The 27,982-nt window shown below is 40.8% G+C and overlaps 3 protein-coding genes across 8 annotated transcripts in view; 1 reads left to right on the forward strand and 2 right to left on the reverse strand.

Annotated features, from left to right (window-relative positions):
* The window catches only part of CIB2 (calcium and integrin binding family member 2), a 43,501-nt gene extending 31,145 nt beyond the window's left edge, over positions 1-12,356 (reverse strand). Inside the window, exon 1 of one of the 3 annotated variants that reach the window (XM_068144102.1) lies at positions 12,088-12,356. Coding sequence is in view for 2 of the 3 variants with exons in the window: in XM_068144099.1 (XP_068000200.1) it covers positions 12,088-12,176 (89 nt within the window). In the remaining variant the exon portion in view is untranslated. Of the gene's footprint in view, positions 1-6,125; positions 6,446-12,087 lie in introns of those variants that run through there. The other 2 variants (XM_068144099.1, XM_068144101.1) reach the window with 2 other exon arrangements.
* A 116-nt stretch (positions 12,357-12,472) lies between these two features.
* IDH3A (isocitrate dehydrogenase (NAD(+)) 3 catalytic subunit alpha) lies at positions 12,473-25,401 on the forward strand. Its single transcript, XM_068144096.1, has 11 exons — positions 12,473-12,577; positions 14,818-14,880; positions 16,614-16,697; positions 17,970-18,084; positions 18,653-18,840; positions 19,063-19,196; positions 19,844-19,946; positions 20,025-20,089; positions 22,014-22,098; positions 22,577-22,729; positions 25,156-25,401. The coding sequence occupies exons 1-11, from the start codon at positions 12,551-12,553 to the stop codon at positions 25,237-25,239; spliced, it is 1,101 nt and encodes a 366-aa protein (XP_068000197.1). The 5' UTR covers positions 12,473-12,550; the 3' UTR covers positions 25,240-25,401.
* Positions 25,294-27,982, reverse strand: part of ACSBG1 (acyl-CoA synthetase bubblegum family member 1) — a 38,147-nt gene continuing 35,458 nt past the window's right edge. For all 4 annotated transcript variants that reach the window (XM_068144094.1, XM_068144092.1, XM_068144093.1 and 1 more), the window contains one exon: positions 25,294-27,921. In XM_068144094.1, the coding sequence (XP_068000195.1) occupies positions 27,845-27,921 (77 nt within the window). In that variant the 3' untranslated portion in view covers positions 25,294-27,844. The remainder of the gene's footprint in view (positions 27,922-27,982) is intronic.

Here is a 27,982-nt window from a genome sequence, read left to right on the forward strand (position 1 = left end):
TTGTGTCTTTAATTAAGTTAATTAGAAGTCTGTTACAGAAGAGCACTGCTGTTTTTTTGGAGGCAAGATAACACTTAACGAATCTCCAATTATCCACTTAGCTTTATTTTATCTGCTTTGCTGGACATAAAGTTAACAGAAAATTTCCCAATGACTTCAATGAGATCATTATCTTGCATAATGTGACGGTTCTCAAATACAGTATTTAGGTGGTTTAACTGGTCCTTAAAATGTTTTGCAGAGATGAGTCAAATAGCTGAGGCCCTTTGCTTCTGTGGGTGGCTTTGCTCTTGGCTCAAAGCCACTCATTTTCTGCAAGTCACTCAACATTGCTTGTGAAGTAGGGTTAATAGCCTCTGCTCTTAAAGTTCATCTTATAGAATCACAGAATGTACAGGGTAGCAGAGTTCTATTTGATTTCCTATGTCAGGTGTATGTAGGTTTAGGACAAAACAGAAACAAACTGAAACGTGGTGATCCACTACCTTCCCCAACAGTTATTAAGACCTCACTGCAAACTCCTAGAGCAGTTCTGCTTTATGTTTAATTCCACAGAATTTGAACAAAACCATGATAACTATACTGAGAATGCTGATACTGGACTTCAGATAAAGTGTACATACAGAGTGTAACAAGAGGTATGGCTCCAGAGCCAGACCACGTGTCACTTATTCTGTTGGATCTGTTGCCAACAACAGCACAGTGGGCAGTTTATGAATGGCAGAATCTACTGATTGAAAGATCATCACTTGTTACTTTGGGAAACAAGTATCACTGTGCATAAGGCACAGTTTTCAAATAGAACTCATTTTACATAGATGAGCAACACACTTCTTGGCAGAAGAGATGGAAAACTGGAGAAAGGAATAACAGAATCAAAGAACAGCAAGGCTCAAGAATGCAAAGCCACTGCAAAATAGTACTTCTTAAACCCATTAAATGCAGATTTCTCCTCTAAGAAAATACATGTAAAATTTTACCTTTTTTATGGCTAATTTCACAAGGGCAGGTTTATTCTGATCCTGCAAAAGCTCCACTAGAAACTCTTACAAACAAGGAAAGAATATAAACCAGTCTTATCAATTCAAAAATCACCCTGAATTAGAAAGTCTCAAACAAAAGCCAGCAAGCCACAAAGTAAACCAATGACTAATAGGAATTTTGACAATATCCTCAAGTAAAACAGATTAGATTCAAACAGCTATCTGAATAGCTTTCAATACAAGTACTAAATGCTGCAACATTTTGAAGTATTAACATTTTAAACAAATTATTTCAGAGGTTTCATTTTTTAAAATCACAAAGTATCTTTTGGACTGTACTAAAAGCATAAAATGTGTGTGAGAACATTTAATCAAAACACCACAAAAACATCATCCTATGAAGTAACAAAAAAAAAACCAAATCTAAATTAAAAGGTGCTGGGAAGGAGCAAATGGATTTTGTATCAGATCTATTTTATTAATTCTATTCTGATAATTTATGGAAGCAATACTTTCAGTCTAGTTAACACACAATTGAGCCTAGCTTAAGGATTTATGCAAAGCCGAGTCAGCAAGTTATTAATGTATTTGAGTAGCTACTAGAAGTCAATGAGACTAGCACCAGCCCTCAAGTTGCACAGCTGTTCAAGTACTTCAATAAATGTAGATTTAAACAGTAAAACAAGCCTGTCAGATTTAGTATCTGCATTAATATCAGTATTTGTATATAGACTTCTATGTTTAAGAACATTGGTTGCATCAGAATGGCAATGGAGATTTGACCATCCAGCCTATCTTTATTGGTAGTCACATGTATTTCAGAACTACCATACCACAGTTTCAGGAAAAATCTGCAGCTATGAGAGCCAGTGTATTTATCTACACTGCAACACAGCAGTGAAACAGTTAAGACATTAGCAAGAGCTGAGGAGCAAACTCTCAACAAAATAATTTTGCTCAATTTATACAAGCACCAAGTGGTAACATGATACTAGAACCCAACTCAAGGATAATTTCACAAAAGCCTTGCTCTGTTATTTTGCTGCTTAAATTTGCACATTAACAGCAATACTCTACCAAACTGAAAATACTTTTCAGAGAAGATCCTCATGAATGCACTTTTTGTATTCTTGCAAAGGGTTCATTTTCATCAGAGATCCTGACTAACTCAAGCACAGCTTTTTAAATCAAAACAAAGCTTGATGGCCTAGTCTGACTTTTAAAACGGCATTTCTTGACAAATCATAACGTAACTTGTTTCATCTGACTTCATATAACTCTTGTGCAGTAGAGTTAAAATCTTATCTTGACTGGATTTTTGTATTGAAAAGTTAGCTCTGTAATAGGTAAATTCTTGTGTAAAAGAAGCAAGTCATCATTTCATATTATGATGTCTTATTGTAATAGGGCCTATAAGACAGCCAGGCTAAAGATTGGTTTGATGCTACAGGAAATAGTGTAAACAACCCCATTAATAAACAAGCTCCAGAAGAAACGGCTTGCAGTAAACCCATTAACATCTCACATAAAATAGCAGTGTGTTATTCTCTAGGTTGTGTCTATTCAGAAAAAAATTAGAATCAAACTTTTATCAAATTCAGACGACTTATCTGAGGAGCCCCAGAAAAGGCAACGAGATTGATTGAACAGTGCAGTACTTCATCCATATCCTAGCACAGCTCCTATGCGTTTCCTGCTTAGTATAACTCTCTCAGTCAGAAATGCGGTGCACTGAGGCCAACATACAGCTCTAATGTTTCATTATCATATACTTGGATTTTCCATTGTAAAAATGTACAAAAATATAAAATGCCTGTTCATTTTCTTTTCTCCTTATGAGACCTGACCTCCAAAGCTGTAGATAACTTGTAAAAGCTTAATTTTAGAAAGTTCTTTGATTTAGAAATATCTCTTTCTTGATGATTAATACTTACCTGTTCCCTTGTCAGACCTTGGTTAGGTTTTGCATCTAATGTTTTTAAAAAATTTAAAAAAATATAAAATCACAAAAACCAAAACCAACCAAAAAATCTGTCATGCATTCTAAGGAAGAAATCATCCCCAGAATGCCTTTTCTTACAAGGCTAACTTTACATGAGGTGAATTTCAGTGAGGAAATGAATCTGTTAAAGCCTGCTTTCCAAAACATTTCCCTGAGCTTATGAAAATTTATAAGCTGTCAACTAGGACACTAAATAATAGGTGATGCCATCTTAACAACAGCAGGCATGACCAGGTGTTTGCAGCTTTTTAGCCTTTAATTTGCTTCTACCTATTTTGAGGTGGGGGGAAAGTCCTGTTCTGCATCTCTTTTACAAACTGGCCACCCATCTCCAGACTTCATGAAAAGCATTTAAAACACTCGGCTATTAAAACACATGGAGGTCATCTTGAGGGTGACCAGAATTACAAATATTTCATTTAAACGCAAAGGTTCTGCTAAAAGGTGACTGTTCGACAGTTTGCATGCCAAAAAAAGAAATATATCTTTATACATGGGCATTTCAGAATGCTTTAGACAAAACAGATCAGGTCAAAGTATCTCATTAATATAATATTTTAATGATCTGAGATTTCTGCATGCCGGCTCTTCAAGCAGGTTTTTTTTCTGCTGCTTAATCTTTACTCCCGAGAACCAAAGCCACTTATATGTGGTTTTATTGTACTTGAAGGATATTCATTTCCCACTTTTCCATTGCAGTGTTTCCTATGCTGTACAAATGCTTTAAAAAATTGGAAAAAAAAAAAAAGAAATTTCACTACTAAAGTAGCATTTTAGGTTCAGAACAATTTGTGTGAAAGATAGAAATGGTGGAAGTTTCAGATAACACAACGGCCAGAAATATGTTCAAATAAAGAAATTATAAATCTAACCATGACTGGAATGAGGTTGTGAACTGCCTTCTAACAGACTTGTGGCAAAGTAAAAAAAGCAAAACAAACCAAAAAGAAACCCAGCCATTTAACAATAAGGATTAAGCTGACTTTTTTGCTTCAGGAACACTGATACTCCCTGACTGCACACCGGGGTTGCGGACATACATAACCGACTGTTGCAAAGGGGACCCTGCCACAAAGTGGTTTACCTTTGTTCTGAGGACCTGAGAACCCAACTGCTGATTCAAAAAATGAAAGACCTGAATTTTAAAACCTAAGGAACTATAACCCATTCTCCCTTCTTCTGTTCTGAAGGAATTCCATAAATGACGGAATGAGAGTCAAGATAGCAAATTCCAAGTTAGCTCTGGCTGTATTACAGCAACTGTGTCTTGCCCCATAAGGCAGTGGAGAGGCAAGAGTTCTGCGTGGATGGCTACTGCAGCAAGCTCAGAATTTCTCCGTTCAGAAGATCCGAGAGGCATGCAGTAACTAAAATATCAGAGGCAAATCACTATCAGATTGAGGACTTCATCTGATTGCTCACTCCATGAGGCTAATATTCCTTCCTGACAAATTCTGGAGGCTGTTGTCCTGAAACATGTTATAGTATTGTACTTCCCATACATAACAGGTATATTACTGGTTAAAAACTATCTAACACTAAACTAATGAACCACAAGTGTGCCTGTAACAGAGAAATCCCGTAGGCTGGCACAATCCACTGGGCCTCAGTACTGCCAGGCTTTGAGATCAATTACCCAGCATTATGAAAGGCAGGGGCTGCAAAGGCCATTAGAGAAAGGCAATTTTTACATGAAGAGTAGTGAATTAGGGATGACATTTCAGCTCTTGCATTTGCCAGTTTATGCCATGAAGATAACATTAATTGCATTTGGATTTTGTTTTGTTTCACTGCAGTTGGGCTCTGTTCTGTGTTCACTTTTATTGGTAATAGGAAGACAGACATCAGTGTTTTACAGATACTTCCCTCTTGCCCGTCCATCAGGATGTAAAAAGGTTTTTTTGGATCTTACTAAGACAACTAACTTAGACTAATGTATTACAATGACAGACTGCTGGTGAGATGTGTAACAAAGTGGGAATTAAGCTCCATTTTCACATTTCCTACCATAACAAGGAAAAGGCTGGGAACTTACTAAAAGCATTTACTTTATGCCTTATTTTCAGGATGGGTCAATATATTAAAGAATTCTAGCATATATTCCTACCCTGACTCTCCATGGCTGAATATCTACACCTTTGAGAAGTCCATGATAGCAGTAAATTGGGGGGGGGGGGGGGGGGAATAGCATTTTAAATCATAGTGTTTAGTTCAAGAGCTTGAGTTAAAGATTCTGAAAATAAAAAGAAGGTTGTTCACTTTTGCATGCATTGGATTTGTCTCTTGATTTATCAGGAGATAAAATAAATGGACATTTCCTGCACTGTTAATTTATAACTTCATATAATGGAAGAAAGCAATGCAGCCAGTCCTGTCTGTATCTCATAACGTGTCAGCTGTCTCCTGCTTCAGCATACTTCTATTCAATATGTTGTCTCATGGCATTGTCAGAAACTTCTCCAAGGTGCCCACTGTGCGGAGAGCTCCCTGCAAGCCACATCAGTAAGACATGTGCTGTAACGTAATTGAAACCTGGGAAAACTAATATACTTTTTTGCCATATAAAAAATTCAGTCGATGTGAGGTAAATGAAAGAGTGTCAATAAGATATCCCTGGAGTTAAAATGCATAGTTCTTGTGTCAAGGTAAGAAACTGCCATCCAGGAGTGGATGCAAGCAGAACGATACCTATTCTAGAATTACAGTGAGCATATTTCTGTTACCTATCATTAGAAAAGTGAAATAAGACAAGATCTTTCCTGTTTGATCTTTTTCCCCCTTTCCCCTCTATTGCCAGCAAAGGTATCAGGGAGACAAAAAGAGGCTACTGCTACACTTTCTTTTTTATGAAACCCTCAATAGAAAGATTCTACTGAAAACTCCCATTGTCAGCTAGTCACAGCCTTTATCCTGCTTCCTAGTCCAGACACTGAGGATTTGACTCCTTTCCCCAAATCGAAAGAAGGGTATATTCAACAACCCAGTCCTAAAACACTGTTAAAATTGCTGGAAGGAACCACAGAACACATGCATGTAGGAAACAAGTGAAGTTTCCAAAACAAAACAAAAAAAAACCCAACCACCACACAAACATGATGACTATTCTTTTCCTTTCCCTAATGAAAACTAAGGTATCTTACCTGGTAGGCATCTAGCTGTTCATCAGTAAATATCGTTTGCTTATTACCCATCTTAATTGAGTAATTCTTCCTCTATGCAAATGCATCCCATTGGAAGCAGCCCGATTCCTCTGTATTGTAGGCATTTAGAGCAGGTATAGTCCAGCAATGTGCTGAAAAAATCCCAAAGCCTGCATTGAACTGGTTTTGACTGTACCTCTCCAAGAAGCCAGGACGCAGTACTGGGAAATCTTTGCAAAGGCTTCAATGTGCCGGGAAGGAAAGCGTTAAAATCCCGAGTAGGTATCACCCAAAAACGGTGATACCATTCTCCCGTTTTACAGATGCTCTCCCAAGAGGCGATCGGAGCTTTTCGCACACAGACCCAGAGCAGGCGGTCCTAGCAGCCTTAGCTCCCTGCTACCCCCGCTGTGCGCTCAGCAAGTGGAGGCGCTGCTGCTCGGCACCTTCCCGCTCCAGAGCAGCTCTGCGTCAGTCCGCGGCGCTGAGCAGCGCAGCCGTGCTGCACCCCCCACTGGCCGACCCAGCGGGCACGGCTCGGCCGCGCACACGGGGCGGCAGCGGGCTCCCGGCAGGTGTGAACGCAGCCTAGACACTGCTTGCCTCTGGCCTGTGCCCTGCTGACAAACTTAAATACGGCTGAGTGGAGACGCCGGGATGGCCAGCGTCCGCACAACATCACTAGAAACCGCAGGGGCTCCCCAATAAACCCTTACGTCTGCACCGGGGCTGTCACCAACCCCGATTACCGAGGATGCGAGGTCACTGACAGAGGCGCCAAATTCCCAGGTATGCCATTGAAAGCAAGTGTTCCATCTCACAATGATTAAATAAAAGACCATCAGGAAAATGAAAGTAGTTGAAATAGACCTCAATCTGACTCCTTTGGCTCAAGCGAGCGGGGCTGGAAAGTTAGCACAGCCTACAACACAGGTAGAAAAGAAAGTACCACCAGAGGGCTCACAGTCCAGTTTATGAAGGAATACAATCCCATCCCGTTTCCAGGAAAACTGAAATAAATAAATAAATAGAAGAACGTGAGAAAACTGTAGCCAGGAAAAAAGAATAAATCCATAAAAAATGCATACTACCTAACATCTGCAGAAGGATAGGCACTTGCAACACTGGTAGGAGGACAGCTGAGCAAGAAAGGATGGGAACAGGGAGGACAAATCTGCTAGGACGAAGTTTCTTTGGACTGCTCCCTTCCTGTTTGTACACAGAGGAATGGGAGAGGTTTAAAAATATCATATAAAATTCCTAGATTCCTAGCTCTGCCAATGATCATTATTATTGTTATACAAGACAACATGTTTAATAAAACACTTGGAGAACATCTGCTTTTTCCCTACCACCTCTAATGATCCTCTCATTTTAAAGAGGACTTAAATACTGGTTGTTGAGGATTCTACTACACTAGCTAGCTCTTCTCTAGCATTATGTAGTAGTAATTATATTTCACTGCATTATTATCTTAATATAGTAAGTGGGTACAATTCAATTTTAAACAATGTAACATACAGACTCTTTCTCACTCCTGTTTGTACATATCAAAGATCAGAAAATTCTCCAGTTTGCTCTTTTTCACTTCTATTTGTATTTATCACTGTTTAGTTTTATTTGCCAGTTGGGTGTTAAGCAATGCAAGTTACTGCAACAAATCAATACTTTTCTGTGTGCACAGCAATAGCTGACCTCTCATCACACTTTGCTGTATTTGAATTTCTCTAAACTGTTTGCCAAAGAAAGGGATTTTAAGCTACTTAGCAACACATACCACATATCTTGCAATCAGCTGCAAAAAAAGCATACTAAGGAGGGCAGTAAACATAGTATTACCATTACAGTATCCATTATACCAGAGAACATGGTTAAGTAGCCACTGTTCATCTGCTTTAAAAGTTTAATTCATGGAGCTGAAAATACTCTCAACCATGTACACCAGATGTAACCTTTTACAGCAAGATAGCCATCAGCTGAAATAACTCAGGTCCCACTTTGGGGCACCATCTGGCCACAGCTGCAGGGACTTGTTTCCACAGCCCCCAGCTCAGGCAGTGGAACAACCCACACTAGTATTCCCTGTCCCCTTCAGTGCCAAGCCTCCTGCTCTGAACTGTAGCCATGGCTACTGCAAGTGACTGTGCTTTGATTTGTTGGTAGAGGTGCAAGTTTAATAACCTCCAACAGACAGGTCATGCTGCCTTAAATTGCCTCTTTAAATTATACAGTGAGAATTTCACTAGGGTTTAACCACAAAACTCTTATCAAAGGAAGATCAGGCTACTATCAACCAAAATAAATGTACTTGTTAATGAGAGGATCCACATAGACTTTAAAAATCAAGTCACCTCTGTACAGCCCTCATTGCTCAAGCCCATTCACTACAACTTTTAACTGGGAAAAAAAAGAACTTGCAAAATTCCATGCCCCCTACACCAGATGTCCCAACAATTTCTCTCCCACACAGATGCTTCCTTACAGATTATTAGCAAAAAGAACAGTTTTAATCCAGAAGGGCTGCCTGTACATTTATTGTGTCGCCACCTCCTCCGAGTTGTTCGAGCCCCCTTCTATATCAAGTATAACAATGCTCATTACTTGCAAAGAAAAAGGAAAATTCTATCCTCTACTGATGCTACAGAAATTCCCCTTGAGTCTTTGGGACTTGTTTCATTTACTTGAATGAAATGGGGAATAATAATGTTCACTTACAATAGGTACTGTGGAGCTTTAGAATAAACCTTTATTTTAGAATAAACCAAACCAGGTTGGAAGAGACCTTCAAGATCATCGCGTCCAACCCATCAACCAATCCAACCCACCTAAACAACTAACCCATGGCACCAAGTACCCCATCAAGTCTCCTCCTGAACACCTCCAATGACGGCTACTCCACCACCTCCCCGGGCAGCCCATTCCAATGGGCAATCACTCTCTCTGTATAGAACTTCTTCCTAATATCTAACCTGAACCTCCCCTGGTGCAGCCTGAGACTGTGTCCTCTTGTTCTGGTACTGGCTGCCTGGGAGAAGAGATCAACCTCCGCCTGTCTACAACCTCCCTTCAGGTAGTTGTAGAGAGTGATAAGGTCACCCCGAGTCTCCTCTTCTCCAGGCTGAGCAACCCCAGCTCCCTCAGTCTTTCCTCACAGGGCTTGTGTTCCAAACCCCTCACCAACTTTGTTGCCCTTCTCTGGACACATTCCAGCAAGTCAACATCCTTCCTAAACTGAGGGGCCCAGAACTGGACACAGTACTCGAGGTGTGGCCTAACCAGCGCAGTGTACAGGGGCAGAATGACCTCCCTGCTCCTGCTGGCTACACTGTTCCTGATGCAGGCCAGGATGCCATTGGCCCTCTTGGCTGCCTGGGCACACTGCAGGCTCATGTTCAGCCTGCCATCAACCAGTACCCCCAGGTCCCTTTCTGCCTGGCTGCTCTCCAGCCACTCTGACCCCAGCCTGTAGCACTGCATGGGGTTGTTGTGGCCAATGTGCCGAACATTGATCTGAACATTGAGCTAAAACAATGAAAACAATTGTAAGCCCCTTAAAGATGCTATGGAGCTACAAAATACTACCATTGTAATACACTACATGAACTGTCAGAACCTGGCTCTTACTTAATACTTACTGCAAACTATAAATAAAAAATGAACTGCAAATACATGGTTACAAAATAGAAATCCTGAAGTACGTGAAAAGGACAGTGTGACACTACTGCAATGAATGGAAAAGTTGCTTTTCCAATACATGAGTGACAGGAGGATGCTTAAACCCCACAAAACGTACCTGGAAGTGCTAATCTATCAGAGAATGCTCCATGGGACTCAGGCCTATCTTATGAATGAAAAAAAAAGACCTTGTGAAAGATGCCCTCAAACCGATGAAAGATGGTGATTATCTTACTAAATTCCACTTGTTATGATAGATGAGAACTTTTTACATGCTAAAGAAAACAATCAGAAAGGAAAACCTTGTGCCAAATTTTTTGGGTTTATGATCTTATCTATCTAGCTTAATACAACAAACTATCTCAGAAGATGGAGGTTTATGACTGCGTTTCGTTATGCGTAATTTATCCATAATAAATCAAGTAAAAATTACTCTTCATTCAAAAAAAGATGCTTTACACAAGACAATGATAAGTATTATGCAATAATAATTATTTCCTAAGCAGACTAAACTGAATACAACAATTGAATATATCAGAGAGTCTCAAAACTGCAATCACTAGGAGAAAGAAGCTGCGGCTATCTCTAAGTAGGCATCTTTTTTTTCTAGGCAAAATAACTGCTGATGGTTTTCTTACTGTGTTGCTTAGCCCTTCTCAGAACAGATCCAAAGCAGCCACTGTTAATGGCAGATTCACAGATTGCATTGGCTTGGAAAGGACCCTTAAAGAGCACCTTGTGCAACCCCCCTGCAGGCAGTAGGGCCACCTTCAACTATATCAGGCTGCCCAGGGCCACATCAAGTCTGATCTTGAATATCTCCAGGAACAGGGCTCAACCACATCCCTGAGCACCCTGTTCCAGTATTTTTTTCACCCACATTGTCAAGAACTTCCTTCTTACGATCCATCTAAATCTATCCTGCCTCAGTTTCAAACCATTGCCCCTCGACCTATCACTGCAAGTTCTTCTAAACATTCCTTCCCCAACCTTCCTGTAGGCCCCCTTCAGATACAGAAACGTAATTACAACATCTCCCTGGAGCCTTCTCTTCTCCAAGCTGAAGAGTCCAAATTCTTTCAGCTTGTATTCATTGAAGAGGTGCTCCAGCCCTCTGATCCTCTTTGTGGCACTCCTCAGGACCTACTCAAGCAAGTCTATCTCTCTCGTGTGTGAGGGGCCCCAGAGCTAGACACAGGACTCTAGGGGAGGCCTCACCAGAGCAGAGTGGCAGAATTGCCTCTCTCCATCTGAGGGCCCCACTTCTTTTGATGTGGCCCAGGATGCCATTGGCCTTCTGGACTGTGAGTGCCCATTGTTGGCTCATGTCCAGCTTCTCATCCATGAGCACCCCCATGTCCTATTCTGCAGGGCTGCTCTCAATCTCATCATCCTTCAGCATGTATTGATATTGAGGATGGTCCTAACCTAGGTGCAGGACCTTGCACTTTGCCTTACTGAACCTGAGATTCATCTCAGCCCAGTTCTCCAGCCTGTCCCTTGGTCTTATCATCCTCTAAGACACAAATCAGAGACCTGTTGTCTTTTGAATTTAAACTTCCAGGACATACTATACCATTATTTTACACAGCAGAGCCTATCAGGTCATAAGAAAGTCTCTGCAATACTGTTCATCTAAGCAGCCCATACAAAAGGTGGATTAGCACCAGGATTACCACTATTTCACAGACAGGAAGATCTTTTGAGTCAAATAAAACCATTACTCCCAGAGGCCTAGCCTCAAACTACCTTAGGTCTATCGTGATGCTTTACTCTCAAGAACATCCCAAGCTACTTTACTACCCTTAAGCATACAGAAGAAAAAGCATTTCTTAACTGCTTTGGGTGGGACTTTCCTATAGCTGCCTCAGTTCTTATCCTGACAGCAGTGTTGTCCCCTTTGCCGTGTGCAGTTCATGATGGGGCATTCCACACCCCGAGGCCTCCCATAGCCACAGCCTAAGTGGGCCTAAGTGGATTCCTAAAAATGACATACAGGAGCACCAACGATTTAAAAATAATGAGACAAGTACCTCAAAAAAACAAGGCAAAACTCACATTTTCACCTGCCCCTATTTCAATGGCTTTCTTGTCTGACACTTCAAAGTGCATGTTTCTCTGCTGCAACAAATACCTGACATTCTTCTTCCTTAACGGCAACTATTTTTCACCTGTAAACGACCGAGCTGGAGAATATGACCTTTTAGACAAGTATCAAAAGCTTCAAAATTGAAGACCGCTTTCAAAAATGCCTTTGTTTGTCGCTACGTAGATGCCATAACGGTACCTCTTCAGACACCACACTCGCGGCTCCCTGCGGCTCCCCGCCGGACTCCGTTCTCCGGCGGCAGCGGGCTGAGACAACCCCTGCGCCATGGCTCAGCGATGGCTCCCCAAGGCTGCCGGCCCGGTGGCGGGCAGCCGTGAGCGCTTCCCACCCTACTTCAGCGGGTTGCTGGGGTCGGGGGAGAAGGGGGTATGCTTCCCGCCACACAGTGCAAGGGCAGCGCCATCGGCCCGCAGAGAGATAGCCCCTAGCAGGCACAGAAGGAAAAAGCCTTGGTGCCGAGAGCTCAGCTCAGGTAACGGTGTACGCCAGCTGAGGAGCCGGCGCTGCCGCAGCGGCAGCTCCCAGAGGCGGGGCCTCACGGCCGCGGGGCGGGGCGTGCTGCTTTCCGCGCGCCGGTTCCGGCCTCAAGGCGAGGGCGGGTGTTCTCGGGCGTCAGTGAGCTGCGGTGCTTGGGCGCATCATGGCTGCAGCCGCGTGGATGCCTACGGTAAGCGACGGGGGACAAGCCCCTTCCCCGCGCTGCCCTGGGGCGAGCAGTTGTCCGGGGTGGGCCTGTGACCTTGGACACGGCGGTTGCTCGTTGGTGCCTGAGGCGGTGCTGCTGTGGGGGGCCGCAACCCGCAAGGTCGTGGTGCCGGCGGGCCCTGGCCGCACTCCCGAGGGGCGGAGAGCCGTAGGACATGCAGCCGAATGGCGGTCTTGCGGCGGTGGGGCTTGCTCTGCCCTTTCTCCGGGCCGGACTCTCAGGGCGGGGGCGGGAAGGGTCCACGGCGAGCCGTTACTCAAGCGGCCTCTGCTGCCCGCGAGCGCCCGGTGGGAGGACGGCGGCGGCTTGCGGGGAGGTCGCGCCGTAGAGGTCACGGCGGCAACAGGGCCCTTCGTCACTGTCAGGCCGCGGAGCGGGTATCATCCTTCAGGCGGCAACGGTCGAAGGCGTATGACTACACTTGCGGGCTGCCAGGGCCCCGAGCGGGACTAACGGATCGTTGCTTCAAACGATGACGGCTGAAAACGTCACTCCTGACAAGAGCCTGCGGTACCAGCCATCGCCGTGTTTTTTGGGGAAAAACACAGCTTCTGGGCCCAGTTCGATTGCTTTTTGTCTCTCAACCTGTCCTTTGGGGGGTTACCGGCTGGGAACCGTTCTGAAACGCAGCCGTTGGCCCGGGGCTGTCACGGAAACACTGCTGCTTTTGCCTTGAGCAAATGAATATTTTTTTCCTGTGTCTTTAGTAATGACACACTGGCATTTAAGTCATCAAGCCCCTCTTCACCCGTCTGCTAGAATACGGAAGAACTGTCATGGGTTAATCTGGGCTCATGACTTTGAAGTCAGAGTGGGCCTGTTTTGTTTAGCCTCATTCTCTTCCTGGTCTTACAGATGTTGAACTTAAGTATAAGGTATCAGGTACGGGATTTCTGGCAAGACAGATGGTTTCTTTTCCTGCACTACTCTGGAATGTGAATTCTGACTCGCCTTACCGGAACTGTACTGGGAGGGTACTTACCGTCAGCTTCCACTTTAACTGCTCCAAGTGCTGGCTGAAAGATATGGCTTCTTAGGGTAAACATTGCCTACCTGGTGCAATGACCTTGCACATCTCATGGTGGATTACAAGTAAAAATAAATGGTAGTCTAAATTACTTCTCCCACATGAGAATGGTGGTGTTTCTTGTTCCTATTGGTGCCAAAATAGCATCCCTTTTGCTGTGCAGCTACCTTTGGGCATACATTAGTAAAGAGAGAAACACAAATTGGACAGGAGAGGAATACAAACAGCTCAATAAATTGCTGTCTAGGCTGCTAGCTGCAGAGAAACAACATAGATGAGTGTGTTAGAATTCACACAGCATAAGTCTGGTGGCACTTAAAGTCTTCAGTCTCCTAAGTATGTACAGAGGTATAACAAGTCCCAGATGGAAGGGTAGGACTGGAAGGCTGTGATTTTTCAGCAGTTAAATATTGACACTGATATAATTGGAGGTTTTGTTCATGGTGCTCAGCTAGACAAGAGCACAAGCTGACATATCCCAGTTTTGAAGCTTAAGCCAGTTTAGAATATTCAGATGTTAGAAAGTGTAGTTCTTTGACTATGTTGTGTAGACTTGTTGCTATGGTGATTTTTTTTCTTTAACATGCATTTCAGTCAAGCTTTTGCAGAACTGACAGGCATGCAGAAGGCAGTGGTACAACACCTGCAGATGTAAAAGGTGGAATTTTTAATTCCACCACAGTTTGAGTGGAAGAAGTAACACTAATGCAAAGTAGTTTTGGAAACATTACCTAAAATGTTTACTGTTCACCTAACTGTTAGTCAAAGTGTCTGATTTTTTTCACTTTGCTTTCCATGAATCTTAATCCTTATCATGTAATTTGTTTAGTTAAGAGTTACTGCAACATTACTGTAAACGTGGAGTTTGTAAGGACTGAGGTTACTGTGCTGTGACTTTACCTCACCATAGGGCAGCATAAGAGAGTCAGGCTGCACAGCGCCACTGTCCTGGGTTCACCTTGTGCTAAGAATACCCAGGAGGTGTCAGTGCACAGAATGTCAGAGAGCAGCTTGGGAAAGTGTTACTCTTGTTTCATCTGGAGTTTTATGCTAGTTTGAGAGAGGAATTTTAAAATTAAGATTTGCTAGCTCTTTAAAGTCCCATTTGTGTGGTAAAATAGCATCTTTTTGGCTTATTTTGTTTCACATTTATATTTGCTTTATGTTCTTGCAGGTTTCTCGCTTGCTAGGTGCTTTCAAAAACCAAAAACAGGTGACCAGAAGTTTTGTTAGTGCTGTGAGTATAATAGTACCACTTTTTTTTCTTTTAAGAAGTTTCTCAAGAAAGGGGTTATAAAATTACTGTCATTGTTCTTACATTGCCCCCCAAAATAAGGCCAAAACAAGTGAACATATATGCTCTAAATGCCATGCTGGAATTAGATTGTTAATGACTTTGGCAATTGCATATTGAAGTGTAAACAGTAATCCTGAAGGCCCTGGCAAAGATAGAAGTGGCATGAAAACTTTTTAGAAAATATGGACAGTCCTCTTAAACTCACGTGGCAATGGGCAAATAGAAATTGTTGAGAAGCTTCTAATTTTCTATTTTTTTTGCAGACTTTCCTCCAAGCACTAGATTTACTTTACTGCTGCTTTTTAGAATACCTTGCATCTGAAGTTGTGCCTTTTCAAGGCCCTCCTTAGACACTGACTGTATTTCCTTGTAAATGTTCTACCTTCTTCGTGTGTAGATGTTTGAAGTGCCCACGGGCCTTTTGTTTTTAGTTCAGGAGGCCTTGAAAACTGCTCAGGCAAAAGCGGGGCTCAGCAGCACTGCATGCACCCTTAAGCAGGTCATGATTTTGAAGAGGAAGTGTGGCTTTTAATTAGATGTTTTGTTGAACAACAGGTACAACAGCTGAAGGGTAGAAAAAGGGTAGCAGCAGGTAGAAAAGAAACTGGAGGTTAAGGCACCTCTGGTTCATTTTATACCATAGTAGTGTTGTAGATGAAACATTTGCTGTCACAGGTGGCGTCCTGCTGTGCTGCAAAGCAACAATGCAAGACGGCACAAAACTAATGTTGAGGCATTCTATCAGTAACATGCTTGCTCAACAGCATTGTTTTTACTTGAAGCTCCGCTTCTTTTGTTGTGCACAGCGAATTTCTCCAGCTCAGATCAGTTAAAATATCAGTCTGTATATACTGAAATTCTGAATGCTTTGTGTGAAGAAGGATGGAAATGTGTCTTGTGAATAGACTTCAATTGGGATTTTTCAAATAATGCTCTTACCTGAGCTGCCTTTTTTTGTAGATCCTTACCAGCCCTTGCAAAAGCATTGGGAAAATCTCTAAATGGGACATAAAAGCTAGGGCATGTATGATTAGAATAGTGAACGTAATAAAGCAAAGTACTTTCTTTCCCTATTACTCATTGACCCTGGGCTGTGCACTTTATTTCATCTGTTTTGATGATGATAAGAGAGACAAGACTGAGAACACTGTGGAAGGAAAATAAGTTGATATTGTTAAACACGTGTCTTGGATTTTTAGGAATTCACTGGAGAATTTTAGCCATGCCCAAGTTGGGATTTTTTAGGATGAATGTACTTTATAATCTTTTCTAGCATGTGTCAGTATTAAGCAGTATATTGAGAATACTGGAGACACATGATAGCAGAGCCATAACTAGGTACTATCTCCTCTCCAAATTTCAAGAAGAAAGCATGCTGAGGTTACTCATTTCAAGGAGTGCTGAGCAGGAACCTGTCTTTCAGGTTAAACCTCTGTGTTTTGGAACAGGAATAGATAGTTGGCAGATTTTCTCACAATTCTCTCAAATGTTTGCACACTCCCTTTAAAGCAAGCTGGTCATCCTTGCTTTTGTCCATTACTGCTTTTCTTCCCAGTCAGTATTTTGTAACTGAAACTTTGTTTTCTAGTAGTTACAACACATGAAAATGTTTTCAACAGAGAAAACATTTCTACAGCATTCATTTGTTGTACTGCTGGTATTTCTTTACCTAGACACAAACAGTGACTTTAATACCAGGAGATGGCATAGGACCTGAGATTTCTGCTGCAGTCATGAAGATCTTTGATGCTGCTAAAGTAAGTCACGTTTGTCTTTCTGTAAGCATTTTAACTACAAGAAGTCTAAACTAGGCATATTTAAAATATTTTCTCTTGAAACATGACTTGATCTTTTGGAAGTTAAGCTACTGAAACTTCTTGATAAGAGACAGAGTCTGAACCTTCAACTAGTAACAGACAGGGTTGTGATATCAAGGAAAGGCTTGAAACCATCAGCTGGCAGAGGAGTAGAAAGTTGAGAGCAAATGCTGTGTTTAAATTTTGAAGTTATGAACTCAACATATGTGATGTAGCAATCTTGAGCAGCTGATAGAGGATGTTTGTTCATTCGCTATCACTTCCAGTGCAGATGACAGTGTGGATGAAAGGAATGGCTTATTCCTAGAAATCAAACTGCTGCTCTGCTAACCACATTCACTTCAGAGGTATGAAGTGTATCCAGGACCTCTTTTACTACCTGAGGAACTTCACCAGAATTTGTCATGTTTCCTTGAAAGGGCACACAGCTCTTTAGGAAAGCAGTCTCTTGAGTCGTTCCCTACTAGTAACAGCACCAAGAAATAATCTTTCTTTTACAACTATCCAACTTAGATTGGGAAGAAGTGAACTTCTTTGTAATTACGTATGAGAACCTTATCATAGTTTTGGTTGCTTCTGGATAGTCAAGCAGGAGGTATGGAGGAATAAAACCTCAGTGTGTGTGTTTGGAATACTTAATCAGATTTATTTGTTTCAAAGGGACTTCTCTGGGATGTTATTCTTAGGTTGGTTCTGTTTGCTTATGGAAACCCTTGTATCTTTTCCTTTATGGTCCTTGCTGATGCAAGGAATGGGTGGTGGTCTGTCTCTACTTAGAATATTCCTGTACTGAATGCAAATTCTGACTGCATTGGGGAACATCTGCAGATTTTCAGTTAGACAGCATGTATTTATGTCTTCCAGGCAGTATGGCTGGTGAGTTCTCAATTAATTCAGTTTTCAAATGTCTTGTAAGAGCCTGCAAGACATTCTAATTCTAATGTAATTCTAATGCAATTCTAATGATTTCTGGGTGTAGGATGCCTAGGGAGGCACTCTGGTATTCAAGATTATGATGATACATTGTTCATACGACTTCATTGTCGCTCAGTTACAGTTTGAGTTCAAACATCTCACGCTTTCCCTTGCTTACCAGAGAAAAATTGTTCAGGAAGACCTGGACAGAATTCCTTATGCACCTTTTTGTGAAACAAGTTAAAACTCAAAGCAAAACTCATGATGTTTAAACTAACATAGAGTCAATGTATTTAGGCTCCTATTCAGTGGGAAGAGAGGAATGTTACAGCTATCCAAGGACCAGGAGGAAAGTGGATGATACCTCCAGAAGCCAAAGAATCCATGGATAAAAACAAAATGGGATTAAAAGGTAATTTAGGGAATTTAGGGAGTTACTATGAAGATATTAAATACTGTTGGTTTTATCATGAGTCTGATTTAAAGCCAAAGTCCTTTACCTATAGCACAATCAAATGGCTAATTATAGGGGATAGCATGTCAGGTAGTCATCTGTAATTGTGAAACAGTCCTTTCAGGTCAAGTCTGTAACTTGTAGAACTAGGAACTACCAGAGGCGGGTATGACTGAATGCCAACGTTTGGACTCTATGCAGAATGCATTTCTAATGCAGCTGATACACAGTAGTATGCAATAACTACATTCCTAATGAATAGCATCTTACTAAGTTGTTTTCAGAGAGAATCTTTTCTAAAAGCTCCTGTTCCGTGTAAGGATTGCAATTTGGGCTCTAAAGAGTTGATTAATACAGCTGTGTGGCACTCAGTAGCACAGAGAACTGCTCTGACATTTCAGCACAAAGATTAAGTGGGAACATGGAGATCTCCTGTAGGAGCTCCACTTTACCAAGAGGTTCAGCTCAGATTCCTGGAGGGGTTTCTTTTCACATTCATTCTTGCTTTCATTTTTTTTCCCTTCAGGGCCTTTAAAGACCCCCATTGCTGCAGGGCACCCATCAATGAACCTGCTTCTGCGTAGGACATTTGACCTTTATGCAAATGTGCGTCCCTGCGTCTCCATTGAGGGGTACAAGACCCCATACACAGATGTGAACATTGTCACCATTCGGGAGAACACAGAAGGCGAATACAGCGGCATTGAGCATGTGGTACGTTACTGCAACCAGAGTGTTTCTGATGGCTTTCTGTATTTCCTGAGCAGAAACTGCCCATCTCGGTGGCCTACTACTGAGGTTCAGTGGTGGTTTGTGCTACCCATTACAAAATTTCTTTATTGTGAAATGCATTGTTGAAGCTGCCTAACTCTTCTACTTTGTTACAAACATTCACAATGGTGACTTGGAAAATCAGATTACATTTTTACTTTTCAGATTGTCGATGGTGTTGTGCAAAGTATCAAGCTGATCACAGAAGAAGCTAGCAAGCGTATTGCAGAATTTGCTTTCGAGTATGCCAGAAATAATCAGAGAAGTCACGTTACTGCTGTGCACAAGGCAAATATTATGTATGTTGACACTTCATTTTGGGAACAACAAACAGTAATTTGTCTTTCATTATAAATAATTTTTTTAAATCTTCCTCACATGTGTAACTTCTGTTGATGCTCCTGGGAGTGAGTAAAATGGGAAATAAGGAAATGCTTTGTAAGTAAAATGGGCAATCCTGACCCAGTCCTGATAGGTCTGTAATAGTTAACGTACTGTTTCCATTAGTAAGTTTGTAGTAATCTGACTTCCCTTGCAAAGCTTTTACTTGGAAAATTAACTAGAAGCCAAATTTTAAAATCAAGTGTGAAAATGGCTGGTGTGTTTTAGCTTCCAAGCCACCTTGTACTGAACTAAGTCATAGCACATGATATTACATGACACCACCTTTGCACACTCAGTAAGCCTCTTGTGAATGAATGAGTCATTCTGAGAATTAATGTATACCTGTTAAACTACTTATACAAAAGTACTGTAGGAGGAAATTTGAAAGGCATAATTTCTGACTGTAACATATTTTAAATGTTATTTAGATTTAACATAAGGGATAATTAGCTACAGATTAAGCTTCTGCACTCTTAATTTAAACTGCCATTGCATGCAGGTTTTTTTGATCTTCAGAATTGCTTGCTTAGAGTGACTGATTCTTTTGTTTGTTTTATTGCAGGAGAATGTCTGATGGGCTTTTCTTGAGAAAATGCAGGGAGGCAGCAGAAAACTGTAAAGATATTAAATTTAATGAAATGTATCTCGATACTGTGTGTCTGAATGTGAGTATTGATATGTTTTAACTGTGGTTATTTTTTACCTTAACTTCTTAACCTTAATGAAAATATACTTCTTTCTAGATGGTTCAAGATCCATCACAATTTGATGTTCTTGTTATGCCCAACTTGTACGGTGACATCCTCAGGTATGGAGATTTTAATTCCAATTAATCCAACATGTAAAGCACTGCTACTCCCCAGACAGTAATTCAGGTTATATGCTAGCCAGATGGTTGATGATTTTTGCATCCAGAGTTTAAAACTTTATAAATCAGACTTCAAATGAGAAGAAAGGGTGGTATTACCATGCTCCAGTTACTAACATATTGTTGGGAGGGACTGTGTGCCTGCTTTTGGAGGCTAGGAATGTTGTTCATATAGGGCAGGAGGGAAACTTCTCCACATGTGTGAAGTATTTTATGTCCTAAATGTTAGTAAAGAACACCTAGTTAGATGGTGGGGGGGAAACTTTCTAAATGTAATAACTAAAATAGACTGTATAAGACGCCTGTAGGACTAGGAATTTTACATCACGTTTACCATACACTGGAATGATTCTGCTAAGTCACTGAAAAAATGTGTGGCCTCATTAATATCCTGTCAGCTCTTGTTTTGGTTTGTTTAGTTTTTTTTTGGGGGGGGGGGGGTTGGTTTTGTTTGGGCTTTTTTTTTTATTGGTGTTGGGGACTTTTTTTGTGTGGTTTTTTTCCCCTTCACATTAAATTTCATATTTCAATAACATCAGTAGTAGAGGTATGTGATGTTTTGATGGCAAAACCATCAGCACACACTTTCCAATCTGTAAAAAGTTTATGTAGAGAGTATGTTCAGCTAAATGCTGCATGTCAAATTATGTCTCCTAACCTTGCAACTCTTAAGTAGAGAGATTGAGAAAATGGCCTGAATTTGTTTAAAATTTCGTTTAAAATTTGTTCAAAAGTTCAACAACTATTTACATCTTAGAATCCATTTCCTGGTTTTGTACAGATAATAAATGTAAAGAAATGCTTGTTCAGCCTCTCTTAAGATGGCACTCGCTGTGTGTCAGTTCTACAGAAAATCAAGACTCCAACTAATGCTTCTGGCTTGAAGAGTTCCACCCTCACAGTAGCTGTTAACTAAAAGACATCAAATGAGATGAGTCTCATTATCAGTACTATTTCAACTCACTTTATCTAGTTGCTGGTTTTTGAGACTTCTACAGTACTCTGTGCTGTGAGTGCATTTGTGCCTGTGTCTTAATCTTCTTTATTCTAGTGTGGCCAGCAGGAGCAGGGAAGTCATTGTGCCCCTGTACTCTGCATTGGTTAGGCCGCACCTTGAGTACTGTGTCCAGTTCTGGGCCCCTCAGTTTAAGAAGGACATCGAAACACTTGAACATGTCCAGAGAAGGGCAACAAGGCTGGTGAGAGGCTTTAAACACAAGCCCTATGAGGAGAGGCTGAGGGAGCTGGGATTGTTTAGCCTGGAGAAGAGGAGGCTCAGGGGTGACCTCATTGCCCTCTACAACTACCTGAAGGGTGGTTGTAGCCGGGAAGGGGTTGGTCTCTTCTCCCAGGCAACCAGCACCAGAACAAGGGGACACAGTCTCAAGCTGCACCAGGGGAGGTTTAGACTCGAGGTGAGGAGGAAGTTCTTCACCGAGCGAGTCATTCGTCATTGGAATGTGCTGCCCAGGGAGGTGGTGGAGTCACTGTCCCTGGAGGTGTTCAAGAGGGGATTGGACGTGGCACTTGGTGCCATGGTCTAGTCATGGGGTCTATGTTGATAGGTTGGACTCGATGATCCTCAAGGTCTCTTCCAACCTTAGTTAGTTATACTGTGATACTGGTATTTTAAATTTGCTTTTAATTTTCATTTATTGTCTCCTGCTATGAGTCCTACAAATTTTCAAACATGGCTGACAGCATTTATTATTTCCCAATATTCTCAGACTATGCAGGTATATAAAATAAATTTTTGTTGCAATAAAATGAGAAATAAATACACTTTAATAACTTGCAAAGACACCTGTATATGGAACAACTTGTGAGGTTTTCATTTTGGTTTTGTTTGGGGCTTTTTTTTCAGTGACTTGTGTGCCGGACTGATTGGGGGACTTGGAGTAACACCAAGTGGAAATATTGGTGCAAATGGAGTGGCAATTTTTGAATCAGTAAGTCTTCTGATGCTAACAGCTACTTTATCTCAGCTTGAGAATCTACAGCTTTTCCATGACATGCAGTGTGGCTGTCAGTTAAGGTCCCCATAGAATTAATTTTTACCTTAAAGATGCTGCAGTTATGCCCAGAGAGAGTGATGAAGTAGTATTACACATAGTTTTTAGCATGTCCTTTTACTGAGACTGTTTTCCCTGGTTTTCATAAGATAAATATGCTCTGTGAAACAGCACTTAAAGAGCATAGTTGGGAGGTGTTAGGCATCAGAAAGGTGAAACTAAGTCACCTTTGCACTAAACTCTGTTGGTCTTTCCTATGTCCTTTCTACTAACTGTATCACAGTATCGTAAGGCCTGTTTTAAGACACCTGAGCATGAGGGCAATGTTTCAGGTGGCTTGCATACAGATGAACTGCTTAGGACATTGTAAACAGCATATTGGCATCGTAACAGATACATTCACATTTGTTTCTAGGTTCATGGAACTGCACCAGACATTGCAGGAAAAGACATGGCAAATCCAACTGCCCTTCTTCTGAGTGCTGTAATGATGTTGCGTCACATGGGGATGCACAAGTATGCCTCAAAAATTGAGACAGCCTGCTTTGAGACAATTAAAGATGGAAAGGTAATATCAGGGTGTGCAAATAAGCACAGGGAATTAAAATTGTATTCTGCGACAGCAAAAAGTAACTTAGAACATGAACACTGGAACAGTGGCTGACCTGCTGTGCTGGCCTGACTCATGAGCAGTGCTACTGTACTTCTCTGATAGTCATTACTTTACCTTTGGTGGTATTAAATCAGCCCTGCTCAGTAATAAGCGCAGGCTGTAGCATTCCTTGTGTCTCAGTAATGCTCATCTTATCTTTCCCCTGCTTTTTTAACTCTCAAAACTGTATGTCTGTTTTTCATGACAGGGATTAGAGGCTTCAGTAACTAGGGCTATTTTACTTGGGAAGTTTGTAATGCATGCAAAGCATATCTATTTAAATAGAGATCCAGAGGTGAAGGATGGGACAATGCCAGCGATGAGCAGTGTGAGCAATCTGGCAGTGCAGGCCTAGAGCCTGACATGGTGGTAGGCCATGCTCAGCATAAGTGCAGAGCCAGCTAGCAGTTTAGCACAACAGTGCTGTGCCTGCAGCATGTAACTAAAACAGGGCACTGGTAGCTATAAACATGGAAAGCTATCTTGGGACAACATGATATGCACCTGCATCAACAACCTCGTTGTGTCATTAGTAGTTGGACCAATAATCTATAATAGTGCAATGTGTGGTCACCCACAGGGAACCAATGAAGCCATGCCAACAAGGCACTCCAAGTCTATATAAGTTGTAGAAGTTCCCTTGCTATGCACTTCTGCCTTTCCTTTCTCCTCTGCTTCTACACTTTACTGTGCTATACTCGCACCACAGGCCTGCAATACTGGAACAATAAAGGAACAATACTCGATCATATTGGTCAGCCATATTGATTCCAATCTCCATTGCCCATATCAGGACACTCATTTATATTTTTCACAGGCTTAAACACACCCTTCTGTTGATAGCATTTCAATCCTGGCTATATTACTTCTGCTCCTTTTTTTTGCAGGTCAATTACTTTTTTTCCTCCTTTCATTCATTTTTAGTATACAAAAGAACAATTTTTATCAGCACTTACTTTTCCATTAAGAGCATGTGTGATTTCCTTTAAGCAGTAGGTGTCTCCAGGTTTAAAACTCAGATAGGATAATCTGGTGGGAAAGACTTAGGCTCTGAAACATGGCTTGAATTTTTACTTATAACATTATGGATTCACTCCTTTACTCTTGATATCCACCTTTTCAAAACAACATAGCCGGAAAAATCCCAAAGACTGAAGTTTAGGAGGATTATCAGTTAGCCTTGCTGCTTCATGTCAGGTTATCATGCTGATGATGATGGGCAGGAATTTCTGAGAAGCTGCTTTGTAATTACAAGTAATAAACATGCTTAAACAAAAAGCTGTTGCAGTTTAATAAGTGGTCTGTTTGCAGCTCTTTCTGTGTATGAGCCAATTTAAACAAACAGACAAAGGTCTAAACTTACAAGTGACTAAAAAGGTGCATCTCTAAGTTCTCATTGCTGCTCTGGAAATTAAATCCTCCATCTGCAGGTCAGTAATTCTATGGAAGATAACAATGCAAGATTTATTACATGGCTGCTTGTTTAATAGCTACCTACAGCGTTCTGATTATATGCTAATGACAGAGAAAACCTTTTTCAATTGAAAAAAAGCATAATGCAGTTGAAATTCCAAGATCTTAAAATGGTAACCTTGGTTCCCTCTCATGCTTGCTATTTCTTCCTTTTCTCTCTTTCACCCTAGGCATTAAGATCTGTGTGTATGTCACGTGCAGAGAAAACCAGTGATTGTAAATTCTCTCCCAGACTGCTTCAATCTAGCTAGGCTGGGCAAGCAGTGCTTCCCACTTTTTTTAGTACTTTACAATTTCCATGCTGCCAGGCAGGAATTATATTTGATTATAAAGTTTCTTTTAACTCCTCACTTTTCCATCTCTTAATGCTGCATGTTAACAGTTCTTTAAGTTTGCTTAGTTTAGTTAAGAGCTGTGTGTGCTTTTTCTCTGTAGGCTTCCTTGAAAAAAAAAAGGTAAAACTTCATTTCAATTAGCTGCCATTGTCCCAAGCCTTCACACATGAATTTTATTTCCAAAGGACAAACTTCATACTGAAAACTTAATTATTTACACTACTCTGCAGCCAGGGGATTTGGGAGAGTTTTGGCCAAATACACTTTTTTCCTGTAGTTAAGATAAAATCATGTTGAAATCTGGTGCCATAATACTTGAGGTTCATACTGAAGTTTTCTCTACCTGCTCAGTCTGCACAGTGCTTACGATGAAGGCCACGTGGGATGCAGAAAAACATCTTGGTGTGTTCCTTCTGATCCCTGTTTAGTATCATAGACAACACAGAAGAACAACAATATAGAACTAGGCAGAAATAAGCCCCACAAAGCATTTTTTAGCAATACTACTTTTTTTTTTTTCTTTCTTTCATTCAGGTTTTGACAAAAGACTTGGGAGGTAATTCCAAGTGTTCAGAGTTCACAGAGGAGATCTGCCGCAGAGTACGGGACACAGACTAAACTTCTCTCCTGCTACTTGCAGTGGCTCAGAACGGACGCATCACACAAAGTACCTTCTATGTAACCTGATACCTGTATGCATATGGTTTGCTTGTCTCTTAAGAGAGCACAAACTTTCCTTAGGGCCTCTCCATTAATAAATTTAATCCAAATGGCTACAAATGATGCTTGTGCGTGCTTTCAGTGGATTTTTTTTTTTAAGTGCTTTGTCTTATTTATTTATTTTTTTCAATCTTGTGAACATTTTTATGTAAGTGAATTCATTTATTGCCACTGTAACTGTCTACCATTTTCCATTTCAACCAGAGGTTTTTACTTTCCACAAAGAAAAGTTATGCAAATAAACCAGTAATGGAATCTGTGAAACGTGAAATCACCTAATGGTTAAAACCTACTACACTAATCTTACTGTAATATGAAAGATAGGTTTTTCAGCCGAACAATAGCACAAGATGACCATCATGACCAGAAACGGGTATAAAATAACTTAAAATAGCAATTTAATGTTAAAATCAATTCAAATAACCACTTAGATACTCTGGTGATTCATGGGGGGGGGGGGAAATCTCAAGAATTAATCTGTTTGTGTATCTTCAGAAAGCCCCCAACCATTAAACAGCAAGGGGTGAGAATTAATGCTGAACTACAATTGTTTTTCAGATCAAAATACCAAAACAATTCTTACAAGTTTTCCTCTCTGAAACACACTAGAACAGAATACTAATGAAAGCATAAATTATACAAAGTTACTTCTGCCATGTATTGTGAGGGGAAAGTATTAACTTTGAAATTTTATACTAAATAGTTCATGATTCTGCTGGAATGCTTTTTGTGCTGTACTTTTACGCATAGTCTGCTCAATGTGTCTTCCTGTATTGACTAGTCATTTTATTCTAGAAACTCTGAATGTAAGGACTCGTCCTAAATGGATTAAGAGAGATTGAAGGTTTGGGTCTGGTGCCTATGTTCCAGAAATATAATTCATCCCTATTTATGGGGATCTGAGACTATTTTTGACTTGCTTACTCTAAGTATTGCGGGTGTAAAGGCAACTCTTTTCACTCTCTTCACATACAGAGTGTTATGAGTCATTCTGATCTGTATGTCTTAAGGTATGCTTCCATTAGTATACCATACCAGAAAATGTGTATTTTAAAACTCATGATTATAGCACAGGATTATCCCTACTGCCAGAACCAGGCTTCTTAAAGCTTAGTTCTATTAATAGACATTATTATTCCACTTCATTACTTTCTATTAAGACTGTTTAGGCTGGTTGTTTCAGAAGTAAAATGAATTTTTCAGCAACAACTTACAGTGTTGAAGTAAGCACCCCAGGTTGGGGTTTCTTTTGTTTATATACAGTCTAACACCATGTTGGAGGCAAAACAATGAGCTTTATTCTTTGTGCACTCTGCTTTTGGTGGATAGGCCAACATTTCTTCCTGTGTTTTACAAGCTGCTGCTTCCTTGTTTCCTTTAGATTAATACTGTTAAAAAACTTCTGAATTACCATGGCGCACAAAATGGGGAAAAATAAACTTTTCCAAGTCCTATTGCTTGTTTTCTTTATATAATCCCAGGCTGCTGTCTCATGTGTCCAGCTGATGGTTGGTACTTGCAACAAATCCAAAGTCTAAGATGTGTAAGACTGGTAATGAAATTTTCATGGAAACAATATCCTATTCTGCAGGGGTTTTGTTATCAAGAGCAGTGGCTCTAGGCTGCCTGCTCATGTTAGCTATTGGAATGCTATGATCACTTACTAACAGCAAGCCCTTCAGGCAATTTGCTGTCATATATATCCTTCACATCACAGGATTTGGTTTTTATATGTGGATGAAGGAATGCACATTGCTTCTAAATTCTTCCTTTAAAATTGTTGATAGCACTTTTTCTTAAGCTGATCTACATAGCAGTTTGATGTGAGAGCTCCCATATTTGCTATTTTGTGTCCTTTAGTCTTAGGGAGCTATTCCCCCAGTTTTTTGATCATGTTGAATTACTATTTCTCCTAAAAACAGATTAGGAGAAATGGTAATTTCAACACAGATTCAAGAAATGAGGAGCAGAATTTAGGTTCTGAAATGGGTTAGTGAACAAAAAGAAACTCTTCTGGGATAGAAAAAAAAAATCAGTCCTTTTTGGGTTTTTGTTAAAGTAATTCTCTTTTATCAGTGGAGTGGTATAACAGGTTCATTAAGCAGCACTGCTCACTACTTATCTACCAAAATAGGAGCTGCTGGCAATGTCCTGAAGAACAAAAAAATAGGGGGGGAAAAAAAAATCACTGCATAATGTGTGTCACTTTAGAGGAATTAATCAGTTATTTCTGCTTTATACAATAGAAGAGGATGTTTTTAATCTTAATCATTTAGGTCATAAGGTGAAAAAAGCATTAGAAAATAAACACTCTGTGGAGATGCTTCTGTAAAAAGAGGACAAATGATCAGGTGAGTATCACAAACAACTAAATCTACAACAATTTGTAGTGGTTCTGCTTAATAGACTACACAACCAAAACAAGTATAAATCCTTGTTAATGCGTTTGATTAGGAAATTCTTTAGCTCACAGATCTTTCTTAATGCTTGGATGAAAGATGTCTTATTCTTCGTAGAAGGAGGCTACTTCAGTTTTGTATTTCTCAAGCACGGCAAGTCGTTTTAACTTCATTGTTGGACCTTAAAAGAGGGAAGTAGTCACAACAGCAGAAATAGAAACAAATGTCTGTCTTAGTTTGAG

This window comes from Melanerpes formicivorus, unplaced genomic scaffold (assembly GCF_026170545.1).
Source record: "Melanerpes formicivorus ecotype bairdi unplaced genomic scaffold, bMelFor1.0.p_v2 SCAF_10, whole genome shotgun sequence".
In the NCBI taxonomy this organism is placed as follows: domain Eukaryota; kingdom Metazoa; phylum Chordata; class Aves; order Piciformes; family Picidae; genus Melanerpes; species Melanerpes formicivorus.

Coding starts and splice junctions, on each gene's coding strand:
- IDH3A (XM_068144096.1), top strand. CDS start 12,551: ATGGCTGCAGCCGCGTGGATGCCTACG. Junction 14,881..16,613: donor CCAGAAGTTTTGTTAGTGCT/GTGAGTATAATA, acceptor TTCTTTACCTAG/ACACAAACAGTGACTTTAAT. Junction 19,947..20,024: donor TCGATACTGTGTGTCTGAAT/GTGAGTATTGAT, acceptor ACTTCTTTCTAG/ATGGTTCAAGATCCATCACA.